The following is a 14,900-nucleotide window of genomic DNA, read 5'->3' on the forward strand; positions in this document are numbered from 1 at the left end:
GTCTCACTTCAGACAGTAGCAGGGGGAGTTGAGCCATAGTTCTCACTCTGACCTTGGTACCGTAAGACTCATGAGATGATGTGTGCAAAGAGTGATGATGACCCGAGTCTCGAGTGCTTGAGTAGCCCTTCTTGGGTCTTGATTCAAGTTTTTATACCAAAGAACAAACAAACAGTCTTTGGAACCTTGTGAGAAGATCCTAGCGAATGTGACATCTCTTCTCCTCATGCAATCTAGAAGTCTTTGAATCCTTGTCAGGGGAAGCAGATGCAGAGCTTCAGGGGCAGCAGAGGCAGAGCTTCAGGTACACTTCTAGTCAGTATATACCTCAGCTCTGCCAACTTCTGTATGGACTAGATCAGGGGCTGGATGCACTGATTGTTCAATAAAGTAGTCCCTCAAACACACCTCTTGTTATTTGTGTCCTCTTCTTGAATGACTTGCAGATGTCTACATTTCTCTCTCACATGCCTCTCTCCCAAGAATATGAGGCATCTGATGTAAGCATCGCTCACTTGTGGGCATAGCAGCCCTGCAGAAGGACAATGCTTGAAGGCCAGAGAATTCTGCATTTCAAAGCTAATGCTGGAGGCTTTGATAAAAATATCAAAGGAAAGTCCCATCCAGAATGGAAGAAGAATTAAAACTAGTAAGCGATCTACTAACACTACTCTATTTACACTAACATTTACAAGATAGTAAGTGATAAACGTGAGCAAGAGGGGGCCACTGGCACCAGACTCACAGGGAGCTCCAACTCCTAGCCTCAGGCAATTCGGTTTGAGAGCATGAATAATTCTATGGGCAAGTTAATAACAGAAAGGTAAAGGAGGTGTCACTCGATTCATAAAAATCTACAGAATCATCATTTCAGTGGTGTCACCCTGTATATCATGACAGGGAAGATTTGCTACTCTCCCAGCTCCAGGTCGTGGAAATTTTGCTAGTACAATGTCATCAGAAACGGACAGAATTGGGTATCCTTTGAAAGCCCTTTTTCCCCCACAAACGCAATGGTACCAAACACAACAAACTTAGAACAATTATGTAGATATATATTCAAGAAAATGTTTAAAACAATCAACTTTTTTTTAATTATACTTTAGCACAAGCATGTCAAAAATGCAGCCATCACAAAATTAAATTGTGGCTCTCAACTGACAGTACTGAGTTATCAGTTAATGCTCATAAAATGATAGCTAATTCCAATATGATCAGCCTTTGACTTGGCACTACACGAGATGCCAGAATGAATGACCTGTGTATAAATCCTGCCAATCATAGCACTAAGCCCCAATGATTGCTCAGTTCATTTAACATTCCTTATGCAGCTGGAACACATCTGCAGAATTGAATCAAAACGTGTCATGGGCCTGTTCGACAGGAGAAGGCTAAACGAGAGAAGATATGAGCAATCAGAAGGCACAAAATCAAGATGTTGGGAACAAAATTAATCAAGAAACCCAAGGCATGCAGAGAAAAAAATGCTTGAATTGTCTATGCATTAATAGTAGCAGTTCAAGTAACCGAATTGGAATTGCTCATTTATGAATATAAATTTGATCTAACTGGTATTGTTGAACCCTGGTGGGATGATTCAAATAACTGGAATGTTAACATCAATAGTTATAACTGATTTAGGAAGACTGAGTGGGCAAAAGAGGAGAGGGAATGGCAGTCTACATCAAATATGGCTTTACCTGTCTCAGAGTCACCGATTAAGATCATTTTCTTCGGAGTTAATGCTTATGAATCAATAACCTCACAGATAACGCACAAGATGAATGATCAGACACATAGATCAACACAATTTGTTGGAGAAGAACCAATATGGCTTTTGTAAACAGAAATCCTGTCTCACCAATCTATAAGAATTCTTTGCGGACAGTCAACAAACATGTGGACAAACGTGATCCAATGGATATCGTGTACTTGGACTTTCAGAAAGCTTTTGACAAGGTCCCTCACCAAAGGCTCTTAAGCAAACAAAGCAGTCATTGGATAAGAGGGAAGGTCCTTCCATGGATCAGTAACTGGTTAAAAGATAAAAAACAAAGGGTAGATATAAATGGTCAGTTTTCAGAATGGAGGGAGGTAAAATAGTGGTGTCCCCCAGGGAACTATACTTGGATCAGTGCTATTCAACATACTCAAACGATCTGGAAAAAGGGGTAACCAGTGAGGTAGCAAAATTTGCAGACAATTCAAAATTACTCAAAATAATTACTCGGTCACTATCCCATTATCCCATTCGTTTATAAGTCAACCCCCCCAAAATGGATAGGTAAAAAACAGCAAAAACTGTATGACCCTTTCATAAGCCGACCCCATATTTCAGGGGTTGGAAAACTTTGGCTCCTGGCCCATCACGGTAAGCTGCTGGCGGGTTGGGATGGTTTGTTTACCTTGAGCATTCACAGGCACGGAACCCCTCAGCTCCCAGCAGCCATAGTTCGCCGTTCCCAGACAATGGGAACGGTAAACCGCGGCCACAGGGAGCTGAGGGGCTCCATGCCTACAGACGCTCTAGATAAACAAAACAACGATGTATTAGATATACAATTAAATGATTCCACAGAGTTTTAAATCATCACATTTTGGTGTAGACCCTTTTATAAGCCAACCCCTGCTCTTTGATGAGTCACTTTTTAACCAAAAATATTTGGCTTATGAATGAGTATATATGGTAAATCCAAAGCAGACTGCAAAAAGTTACCAAGGGACCTCACAAAGCTGGGTGACTGGGCAACAAAATGGCAGATGAAATTCAGTGTTGATATTTGCAGAGTAATGTACATTGGAAAACATAATCCCATCTATACATAAAAATGACGGGGTCTAAATTACTGTTTCCACTCAAGAGAGATCTTGGAGACACTGTGGATAGTTCTCTGAAAACATCCACTGAATGCGCGGTGGTAGTCAAAAAAAGCTAACAATGTTAGGAACCATTAGGAAAGGGATAAATAAAAAGACAGAAACTATCAATGCCATTACATAAATCCCTGGTATGCCCATTACTTTGAATATAGCACACAGTTTTAGTTGCCCTATCTCAAAAATATATATTAGAATTGGAAAAGGTACAAAGAAGGGCAACAAAAATTAAGGATATGAAACAGCTTCCATATGAGGAGAGATTAAAAAGACTGGGACTTTTCAGCTTGGAAAAGAGACAAGAAAGGGGGATATGATAGAGATCTATAAAAACACGATTGGTGTGAAGAAAATGAATAAGGAAGTGTTATTTACTCTTTCACATAACACAAAGACCAGGCATCACCCAATGAAATTAAAAGGCACCAGGTTTAAAATTAACAAATAAAGTACTTATTCACACAATACAGTCAATCTGTGGAACTCGTTGCCAGAGGATGTTGTGAAGGCCATGTCACAATCAATAAGCTACTGTCTCACACTTGCATGAAGGACAAGTTAACTGCGTACTTTGCAGGGGAAATGCTACAACAGGAAAAAACTGCTCGAAGAATTTTGTCATCACATGAAAGAAGAAAGCTGAACAGTGTGGAGTTTCTTCAGTAAAGGACACTAAAATCATCTTGCATCAATGACTAGAGAGAGTTGCAACTAAAATCCAGATTTTTGCACAAGACTCTACCCGAGACTTCCACAAGATTCTGTTTTTGTGCCTTCTGCTAGGGATCAGAATTGCTGTATAATCCTCAGAAATGTGTCCCTATCATTCAAAGCATTAAAAGCCGCTGCACTGCCAGGTGTCCACGCCTTTTTAGGATGTGACACTACTGGAAGACTGGCATGAAAAACCAACTTATCTTACTGGAAAGCATCTGATTCAGCCTTCGAAAATTCTCCCCTCCCTCTGAAGGGGCTCGGAATGGCTGAGACAGTCATAAATGCACTGAAGAAGTTCATAACATGTGTTTACCATTTGAAAACTAACAGTACAACACTTGCAGAGATACAATGGTGGGTGTTATCCATGAAACTGACAAACAAAGAAAAATTGCCAGGGATAAGGGATGCATTTATACTTGCTATCAAGAAGGCAGGAAATGGAACGGTTCTGGGATGATCAAACACATCCAAAGCAATCCTCCCCTATCAGGCATCGATAGGTCTTGGAGAACAGACTGATCACACCAGATGCACTCCCAAATCAATCCTTCAGCTAATCAAATGCTTGTCTGCAAAGACCAGATGTTTGCCACCTAACAAATTTATGGCCAGCGGCTTTCCCTAAACAAAGATGTATGAGCGTGGCGCAAACAATAACAGTGTTATCACACAGATTCATAGATTCTAGGACTGGAAGGGACCTTGAGAGGTCATCGAGTCCAGTCTCCTGCCCTCATGGCAGGACCAAATACTGTCTAGACCATCCCTGATGGACATTTATCTAACCTACTCTTAAATATTCCAGAGATGGAGATTCCACAACCTCCCTTGGTAATTTATTTCAGTGTTTAACCACCCTGACAATTACAAACTTTTTCCTAATGTCCAACCTAAACCTCCCTTGCTGCAGTTTGAGCCCACTGCTTCTTGTTCCATCCTTAGAGGCTAAGATGAACAAGTTTTCTTCCTCCTCATGACCACCCTTTTAGATACCTGAAAACTGCTATCATGTCTCCTCTCAGTCTTCTCTTCTTCAAACTCAACAAACCCAATTCTTTCAGCCTTCCTTCGTAGGTCATGTTCTCTAGACCTTTAATCATTCTTGTTGCTCTTCTCTGGACCCTCTTCAATTTCTCCAAATCTTTCTTGAAATGCAGTGCCCAGAACTGGACACAATACTTCAGTTGAGGCCTAACCGGTGCAGAGTGGAAGAATGACTTCTCGTGTCTTCCTCGCAACACACCTGTTAAATGCATCCCAGAATCATGTTTGCTTTTTTTGCAACAGCATCACACTGTTGACTCATATTCAGCTTGTGGTCCACTATAATCCTTAGATCCCTTTCTGCTGTACTTCTTCCTAGACAGTCTCTTCCCATTCTGCATGTGTGAAACTGATTGTTCCTTCCTAAGTGGAGCACTTTCCATTTGTCTTTATTAAACTTCATCTTGTTTACCTCAGACCATTTCCCCAATTTGTCCAGATCATTTTGAATTATGACCCTATCTTCCAAAGCAGTTGCAATCCCTCCCAGTTAGGTATCACCTGCAAATTTAATAAGCGTACTTTCTATGCTAATATCTAAGTCATTGATGAAGATATTGAACAGAGACAATCCCAAAACGCACCCCTGCAGAACCCCACTTGTTATACCTTTCCAGCAGGATTGGGAACCATTAATAACTACTCTCTGAATACGGTTATCCAGCCATTTATGCACCCACCTTATAGTAGCCCCATCTAAGTTGTATTTGCCTAGTTCATTGATAAGAATATCATGCGAGACTGTATCAAATGCCTTACTAAAGTCTAGGTATATTACATCCACCGCTTCTCCCTTATCCATAAGGCTCATTATCCTATCAAAGAAGGCTATCAGTCTACATGATGTCTAGCAGTGGTAGCTGGAGACAACACTGATGATAACTTTGATGAATAAACGTTTCCAGTTCTACATGTCAAGATTAACTTCCCTAAGATTACCAAAGATCAAAGTCTTTTTCATGTACACAATGCATACCTGTGTTGAATTTAAAAAAAAAAAAAAAATTAACATTTTCATCATTATGTCTACATAACTGTTCTGGTTTTATAATATTTGGTGCTTTGAATTCGTGGGAGGAAGGGCTTTTAAATGGCACTCAACTCAGTCTATTTCCGACAACATCGTATTAGCAAAATTTCCAACAACCAGAGGACCTGAAGCTGGCAGCAAGTCCACCCACCACAATGCAGAGGGTGACACCACTGCAATGATGATTCTGTAGATTTTTATGAATCAAATGACACCTCCTCCCTTGCCTTTCTATCACTAACTTGCCCGTGGAATGAGATTTTACTACATTATGCTCCCAGATACCGTAGTAAGAAGAAACTGAAGTGGGGTGATTTCACCCTTTATAGCCGCAACTGGAGGCACCAGGAAGCTCATGAAAACTCTGACTCAAGTGCACTCAACACACACACAGCTAAGTGAAACAGACATGAGTACTCAAAGAAGAATTAGGGGTTCTTGCCACGAAATTAGATTCCATCTTACTTCGGAGCACAGTGGACCCTGACAAAGTATGTTTGGTGGATAGTCTATAAATTAATATGGAAAGCAATTCTGGATAGGACATACATTTAGTTAAAAGATAGTTATTTCAAGTGAATGGTAAGGAAAAAACATTACCATACAAATGAAAATAAAATAACATCTGAAAACAGTTACCTTACCTTTTTCTGATAATGCATATTCATACAAACTGTTTAACTTTGGTAAGACTGGCTTTATAACATGTATCTGAAATTCAAAAGCAGATTTTATGTAATTAATTTAGTTCAACACTCAAAACCAAAAAGTTGGTATCATAGCTATACTTATGGGTTAGAATTTGCTCTGTTACACTAGCATAAAACTGGAGTGACTTTATTTAAATTAAGAGTTACTCTGAATCAGTACCTTTTGTAATTAATCCTAGGATCTGGTGCATGGTACTTAAAGTTAGTTTACAGATTTCTTATTGAACTGCCTTCACTGTCATGCTGTCCTATCACACCAACCACCGCACTTAACCATCAGCAATTGACATTTTCATTCATGATTGAAAACAACTTGTAGATTTTCAATTCAATAAAACGGCACAATATATTTACTAAAATTTGAAGTTTTAGTTAAGCAAGAAAATTGTAGGCGTTATTTCTCTCAGAAAAGGCTATCTGTTGATACATTTCATTTTAGACAGTGAAGAAGTGCAAATGGTTTGACTGCAGATGATGGATAGGACCCTACCAAATTGACAGCCATGAAAAACATGTCATGGGCCATGAAATCAGACCTCCCCCAAGAAATCTAGCTACTGGAAGGGTGGGAGAGAGAGGGGCTAGGGGCTCCTACCGTCCACCAGGCTCCAGCTGGCTGGGGAGAGATGGGATTTCCTCTTCCCCTGCACAGCCACTTTTGAGGGGAGATCAGACCCACCTCTGGATACCTCCCCTTATTGCAGGAAGCTCCCTGGCTGCTGTCAGCTCTGAAGGCTCCCAGCAGCATGGCGGAGATCAGACCCACCTCCATCTCCAGGAATCTCCTTTGGCTGCAGGAAGCTCCGCAGCTGCTGCCTTCTCAGCCCAGCTCCGAAGGCAGCATAGAAGAGAGGGTGGCAATCCCACGACCCCCCTTCATCAACTTTGCGATCCCCCATAACCTCTTTTTGGGTCAGGACCCCCATGGTTACAACACCATGAAATTACAGGTGTAAACATCTGAAAATATGAAATTGACCAATTTTAAAACCTTCCAGCCATGAAATTGATCAAAATGAACCCTGAACTTGGTAGGGTCCTAGTGACGGGCTTTACAGACCCCACACTATGGATAAAAGGAGTAAAGCAACAGTATTGTGCCCAGAAGGCCCCACCTCTCAGCAGATGCCAGGTATGTTCCCTATGGAGGATCTGCTTAAACAGGAAGCTCTGGCAGTCAGCAGGAGGGAAGAGTGAAGGGGAGACTGGCTGCAAGAAGGCAAATATAGCTGAAGCAGAGCAATATATAGGGGGAAGACTGAGATTGTGAGTAAGACATGGCCAGGAGACCAGGGTCTTGCCCCTCTTCTCTCTGACCCAAGGGAACAAGTGGACTTTGGGAGTGAGCTGGAAATCTCCCCCTGCAGCTGGAGCTCTGAATTACTGAGACTGTGCAAGGATGGGAAACTGAATGCAATAATGAAATCTGATTTTCATCATCAGCTAAGTGACTTACCCAAAGTCTTTCAGCAAACTCAAATCAGGTCTCCCAACTGCAATCCTCTGCTCTACCCACTAGAGTTACTGTTGTCTCAAAGAAGTTATGATTCAATCATACTAACTTATAAAAGCTACATGTTAAATGTTTTGCATATGAAAACCAGAAAGTCTAAGGCAAAAGACTTATAAAGCTGTAACAGGCTATTTAAACATTCTTGTTAAAGCAAGATTACTAGTTTGTGATATCTGAACAAAATGTGTGATTGACAATATTGTTCAGCATATAAACATAATCAAAAATACTCGACATGTTATACACAAACTTAAAGTACACTTACCTGATTTCCTTCCAGAGTCTCCATTATTAAAATGTAATTTTCCCAAAATTGCAAGAGTTTGTCATTCTTTTCCACAGACCACCAGAAAAGACTTGGTTCTAATTGAAAATATTAAATGGTTTAAATTACAAAGATATTTCTGCTCCTATTCTTCAAGCAAAAAGTTATATAATGCGGTCTCCAGCATGAGTTATCACCACCAAGAAGTGATAACACAGGACTTGATCCTATAGTCTTTTCATTCCTACTAATATCAACAGTTTTTCCTCAACAAGAGCTGAAAAAAAATCAAATTTTGCAATCTACTTAATTTTAATGGCAATTTCCCATGTGGCTGAAGTGAAAATATATGAACATTCACAGATTCGCCTGATAAACCCATTTAAGAATAGATAGAAAACTGTGACCAGGCTAGTCACCTGTCAGAATTTGCTATTCTTTCCAGATCTCAGCACTTGTTTTTCCAATAATAGTAACTCATATTTTGTTATCTGCTGCATAAATGGTAAACTGACATGGAAGTGACACTTCTCTGAATCTGCTAGCAATAGCAGAAGTAGGGAGATTGAGTGTTTTATCACTTTGTGGGGATGCTGGATTGCAGATTTTATTTTTTAATTAATATTTTGCGCTCGCTTAAGTAGCTTGCCCACAATTACACAGGAAACCCAAGAAAACAGAACCATGTTATATTCATGCCATGTGCTTTTAATGACAGTGCAACAATCTTGAAAGTTTCAAATATCTGAGACTTCAAATATTTGAAACTGTTAAGCGAGAATCTTGCTCCTACCCCTTAAAAACCAAGTGCTAAATTATGCCTTGCTGAGTGGGTGAGGCATGAGCAGGGCCAGCAACCCTTCCCCATGCCATTTCAAGACAGCCCTCAATGGCCAGGCTTCCAGCACTGGGGGATAGAAGGGGGAACCAGCTGGTACAATTGCCAACCCTAGAAACCCTACAGTGTATATTTCAAGATGCACTTTTTCCAGTGATCTCCCAGACTTCTGAGTTAAGTCTTCCATAATAGTCTACAAGACTGACTAGTCATCATGTGAAGAGCGTTGACATAGAAAGTATTCTGCAAAATGAAGGATCCTCTGAGAGGGTACAAAATGGGTCAAAATTTGGAATGCACCTTTGCCCACTGTCTACCTCCATCTTTACTTAAGCCTCGGTCAGTGGCTCATTAGAAAGATGCTTAGTTTCCTTGGCTATTTACGCAGGGCCCAGGGCTTGTCTGTGCTGATTTTTACCAAGTCTGAAATGAGGCTGTAACATGGTGGACTCCATGAACAGTTTGTTTTCATACTTTATGGTTAACACATGCTTCTGAGCCATGTAACTGCAGAGATTCAACTCAGCTCATAAGTAGCTGTAACAAATGCCAGGGTGTAGGTAGACCCTAACACCACTTTTGTGTGTGTACTGGTTAACCAAATTTGCCTACATTCCTACCTCCCAATGCCCAGTACAAGAGGACAGAAATACAATAATCTCCCAGACACCAACAACTCTGCAGGGTACCTATGGAACAACTATCATCTTGGTACTCAAGCAACGGCAGAACAGGCTGGCTGTGCAGACTGCCCCACAATGCAGTAATGCACAATGGCTGTGCAGGGTGGCAGGCCGTCTAAGCCGTGTGAGTCGCTGCTGTGTGGATATGCCCGGCGGGGTTAGCGAGGGCAGTCGGCCGGGGCTGTCACCCGACTGACAGATGTGGGCTATGTACCGTCTCCATCGTCCGGGGGGCAGGTGCAGTCCGTGCGCAGCTGATCGGACAGCTCCACCGCTCGCTTCAGCAGGTAGCGGGCTCGTTTTCGGCACAGCCCGTCCCCGTCGGTGAGTCCCGCCTGCAGCACTCGCCAGAAGCCCCCGCAGAGCCGGGCGTCCAGAGCCGGGCCCTCCCCGCCGCCATCCCCCTCTAGGCCGGGGAACAGCAGGTCGGCCAGGGCCGTCAGGGCCAGCAGGGTCCGGCTCACCCGCCTCTCCTCCCCGCGCCCCGGCAGCAGCCCCGCCCAGACCCGCCGCAGGGCGGTGCGGTTACTGCTCAGCGCGGGCAGCAGCCGCCCCGCCACCAGCGCCGCCGCCGCCTCCTCCCCGGCCTCGCGCCCGCCCGCCCGCACGAGCGCCAGCGCCGCGTCCACCGCCCGCTCCAGCAAGGCCGGCTCCTGCAGCTCGGGGGCCACGGCCACCAGCGCCTCCACCGCCGCCTCGGCGCCCAGCCCGGCCCCCGGCGGCTCGGCCCGCAGCGCCGCCAGCGCCTCCCCGGCCAGCCGCGCCGCCAGCTGGGCCCCGCAGAGCCGGGCGCAGAGCCGCAGAGCCCCGCAGGCGGCTCTCAGCAGGCGGCGCCGCTCCGGGCCGGCCGCTCCCCCGCCGCCGCGTAGCAGGGGCCAGCAGCGCCCCAGCGCCACCTCCCAGGCCGCCCGCCGCAGCGCCTCCCCCCCGGCCCCGCCGGCCTCCAGCCACTGCAGCAGGAAGCGGAGGGTCTCCACGCGCTCCACGGAGAGCGGGGCGGCCCCATCCCCGCCGCACACCGCCCGCAGCAGCGCGCAGGGGTCCGGGCTCTGCGCGAGGCCCAGCAGCGCGTCCGCCAGCACCAGCTCCATGGGAAAGGGGGGACGCGCGCGCGCGCCAGTTCGACCGACCGACCGGCCGCGCGACCTGTCACCGCCTCCGTCCTCCGCTGCCCCGCCCCTTCCCCCAGCAGCCTTTGCGCGAAAGGTAGGTGGGGGGCACCCGATGGTGTTCAAAGTCGGGGGCTGCTCGCCCCAGTGTGGGAAGAGCAGGGTGGTCGCAACCCTTTTGCTACCTCTCGTGTTCACCCTCTGTCTTAGCCAAATTATATGCGGTTAATATTTCGCAGCTCATGTATTTGTCGTTGCAGTGATTTCTGCAGGTCTGCTCTGATGGTAGTGACTTTGCCAGTAGTCACTGATATTAACCCAAATAGGAGAAAGATTATGGGCAAAATTACATGAACTGGAAGGTTATTATGCATCCCTGAGACCCTCATTTCATGCAGTTATCAAAAATATATAAATATGGTACCAGCGTGTCATTAGGGTGACCAGATGTCCCAATTTTATAGGGACAGTCCTGATATTTGGGGCTTTTTCTTATATAGGCTCCTATTGCCCCCCACCCCTGTCCCGATTTTTCACACTTGCTGTCCTGTCACTCTGCGTGTCATTATTGAGTTTAGCTGCTCTCTTGGATTAATAAAGTGGGAATAGTCCAAAAGGGATTACAAAATTCAGAAAGAAAAAAGTGAAGTATTGATGGCGTTTTGGGTCCAACAGAAACTTGTCCTCTCATGAAAAGGTATTTCCATGTGGTGCTCTTGTAGGCTCATCATAACATCCCTCCACCAGGGCTGACAAGGGGCGGGGGCGGAGCCGGTACAAATTACCAGGGCCCAGTGGTCCGGAAGGGGGCCCAGGGCTCAGCTTCCCCAACTTTTTTGGCCCTGTTTAGCCAGTCCGCCCTTGCTGGGGGACCCGAAAAAAAATTTTCACTGGGGCCCAAACCTGCTCTTGGCGGCCCTGTCCCCGCCAAGCTCTATGCACAGTTTCCCCTCCCCCATTTATATGAGATGGGGCCTCAGATGCCTCTGCAGACACCATACTTTCCCCTTGAGGCTTCTCTGCATGGTCTCAGATCCCTGGAGGTTGTGCACAGCATCACCCCATCCAGCCCTTCTATGATTCCTTGAAGAAGAGAAGAGGCATACAGCCTTAGGCTACACTTGCGAGTTAGTGCGCAATAAAAGAGCCCTGTGTGCACTAGCTCACTCCCTGTCCGCACTGGCAAGGCATGTAGAGCGCTCCTGGTACTCCACCTCAGTGAGTGGAATAATGTTTGCTGTGCCCCGCTGGAGCACCGCAGCACCAATGTGGACAACCTGTCCTGTTAATGCACTCTGATCGGCCTCCAGAAGTGTCCCACAATGCCTCTGGTCATCAGTTTGAACTCTACTGCCCTGCCTTCAGGTGACCAACCATCAGATCCACCCTTTAAATTCTCTGGGAATTTTGAAAATCCCCTTCCTGTTTGCTCAGCTAGGCGTGAAGTGCTCTCAGAGAATCTTTCCAGGTGACCATGCCTCCACGCACCAGGCAATCCCCAGTATGGGGCAATGGCAAGGTGTTGGACGTCATCAGTGTTTGGGGGAAGGAAGCTGTCCAGTCCCAGCTGTGCTCCAACCATAGGAATTACAATACCTTTGGGCAGATATTAAGGGACATGATGGAAAGGGGCCATGACCAGGATGCTCTGCAGTGCAGGATTAAAGTGAAGGAGCTGCGGAATGCCTACCACAAAGCCTGCGAGACAAACGACCACTCCGGTGCAGTCCCCGTGACCTGCCATTTCTACAAAGAGCTGGATGTGATGCTCGGGGGCGACCCCACCTCCACTCCAAGTACCAGCATAGACTCATAGACTCTAGGACTGGAAGGGACCTCGAGAGGTCATCGAGTCCAGTCCCCTGCCCTCATGGCAGGACCAAATACTGTCTAGACCATCCCTAATAGACATTTAACTAACCTACTCTTAAATATCTCCAGAGATGGAGATTCCACAACTTCCCTAGGCAATCTATTCCGGTGTTTAACTACCCTGACAGTTAGGAACTTTTTCCTAATGTCCAACCTAAATCTCCCTTGCTGCAGTTTAAGCCCATTGCTTCTTGTTCTATCATTGGAGGCTAAGGTGAACAAGTTTTCTCCCTCCTCCTGATGACACCCTTTTAGATACCTGAAAACTGCTATCATGTCCCCTCTCAGTCTTCTCTTTTCCAAACTAAACAAACCCAATTCCTTCAGCCTTCCTTCATAGGTCATGTTGTCAAGACCTTTAATCATTCTCATTGCTCTTCTCTGGACCCTCTCCAATTTCTCCACATCTTTCTTGAAATGCGGTGCCCAGAACTGGACACAATACTCCAGTTGAGGCCTAACCAGCGCAGAGTAAAGCGGACACTTCAGAGCCCAGTTCAACAAGGCGGCAGGAGGAGGAGGAGGAGCAAAGCGGGAGCAAGTCTGCTGAGGCGGAGGAAGGCAACCCAGAATCCCTAAATGCATGCAGCCAGGAGCTAGTCTCAAGCCAAGAGGAAGGTAGCCAGTCCTGGTGGCCGGTGCTTGGGGAAGGACAAACATCAGAGGAGGTTCCCGGTAAGCAGCTTTTATTTTGGGAAGGAAGTTATTTAGGGCAGGCACTTGGGGCGAGGAGGATTAGGGCTGGATGCATGCCTAGATGCGGAATAGGGCAAGATGTGCTTTCTCACATTGTAGTAATCAGCCTCAGTGATCTCTTCAAAGGTCTCATCCAGAACTTGGGCAATGCGTTTGCACAGGTTTCTCGGGAGAGCCACTGTGGTCCTTGTCCCAGTAAGGCTAACTTGTCCGCACCACTGTACCATGAGGGGCGGGGGGACCATTGCTGCACACAGGCAAGCTGCATATGGGCCAGGGTGGAAGCCGCATTGCACTAGAAGACCCTCCCTTGCTTCCCAGGTCACCCTCATCAGCGAGATATCTTCCAGGACAAACTCCTGTGGAAAATGTGAGGACAGTGTTCAGTATAGGGACCCTCTGCCACTGTTGGCTTTCCCCATGGCACAGAAACCCAGAGGACAGTACAGCCGTGAAACAATCAGTCATGCCTGACCCTGTGCTTTCTCACCATTTTGGTGCTCCCATGGGTTATGTGCGCTCGCTTTGGGACGGGCAAATTATGCTATTGTGTAGACTGTGCTTTCCCTTAAGTACGGGGGAATCATTTCGCTGTCTGGTGTGAACAATGCTGCCTCTGTTAAGTGTTGCATTTTGCCTTTACAGATGCAACCTTGAGATCTCAGCCGTCTGTGTTATCACCGGCTGAAAGACACCAAAGAATCAGAAAGAAGCTACGTAGAAGCAAGGAAGACATGTTCCATGAAGTAATGCAGCATTCAAGTAATGAAAATCAAAAAGTGCAGGAGTGGCAGGAGAGTGAAAGGAGGATCCTCTAACAGAATCGGGAGCGCTGGCACAAAAGCGCGGTCCTCCGGCAGCAAAGCACGGATTGGCAGATAAGCATAATGGAGCTCCAAGCAGACTCCATCCAGGCACTCGTAGCTTTGCAGGCAGAGCAGTACTGCACCTGCCCCCCCTTGCAGCCCTTGTCCCAAAACTCTCTTGTGCCCCCATTTCACCTCCAACCCACTTTCCCCAACATCTGGGTTCTTACCACTACCAGCTGCCTCCAACACCTGTAGCTTAACCACCCAGCCCTGAAAACTATGACCCTTACCCACTGCACTCAACCCTCATCACTATGCAATATAGCCATCCTGAAGTGCAGCACTCATTGCACAGCACTCCAGACAGGACATATGCAAATCTGTGATTGTACCGTTCCCCACCCCATCCCCTTGCCCTTTCTGTTTCCCAAGCAGTTGTGTTTCTTTTTAATAAATGAATTTTCTTTACAATAAATGGATTTTTGGCTTTAAAAAACATTCTTTATTATTGCATAAAATAAAAGATACCTTAGCCCAGGAAAGAAACAGGCACGGCAAGTCAGCCTAGCAAACACAGATTCCTACTAACATTGGAACCACTACGCTTCACTCCCGTGGAGGGCACCAGACATTGCTGGTGGCTTTCAGCCTCAAATTGCTCCCGTAAGGCATCCCTAATCCTTGCAGCCCCAGGCTGGGCCCCTCTAATAGCCCTGCTCTCTGGCTGTTCAAAT

General features: G+C 46.0%; 1 protein-coding gene across 1 annotated transcript in view; it reads right to left on the reverse strand.

Moving 5' to 3' along the window:
- Positions 1 to 10,856, reverse strand: part of TARBP1 (TAR (HIV-1) RNA binding protein 1) — a 125,860-nt gene extending 115,004 nt beyond the window's left edge. The window contains exons 1-3 of the mRNA XM_030556916.1: positions 9,895 to 10,856; positions 8,160 to 8,257; positions 6,316 to 6,382 (exon numbers count right to left, since the gene is read on the reverse strand). Of these exons, the coding sequence (XP_030412776.1) occupies positions 6,316 to 6,382; positions 8,160 to 8,257; positions 9,895 to 10,771 (1,042 nt within the window). The 5' untranslated portion in view covers positions 10,772 to 10,856. The remainder of the gene's footprint in view (positions 1 to 6,315; positions 6,383 to 8,159; positions 8,258 to 9,894) is intronic.
- Between the last annotated feature and the right edge of the window lie 4,044 nt (positions 10,857 to 14,900).

The sequence above is a fragment of the Gopherus evgoodei genome, chromosome 3 (genome assembly GCF_007399415.2).
Source record: "Gopherus evgoodei ecotype Sinaloan lineage chromosome 3, rGopEvg1_v1.p, whole genome shotgun sequence".
NCBI lineage: Eukaryota > Metazoa > Chordata > Testudines > Testudinidae > Gopherus > Gopherus evgoodei.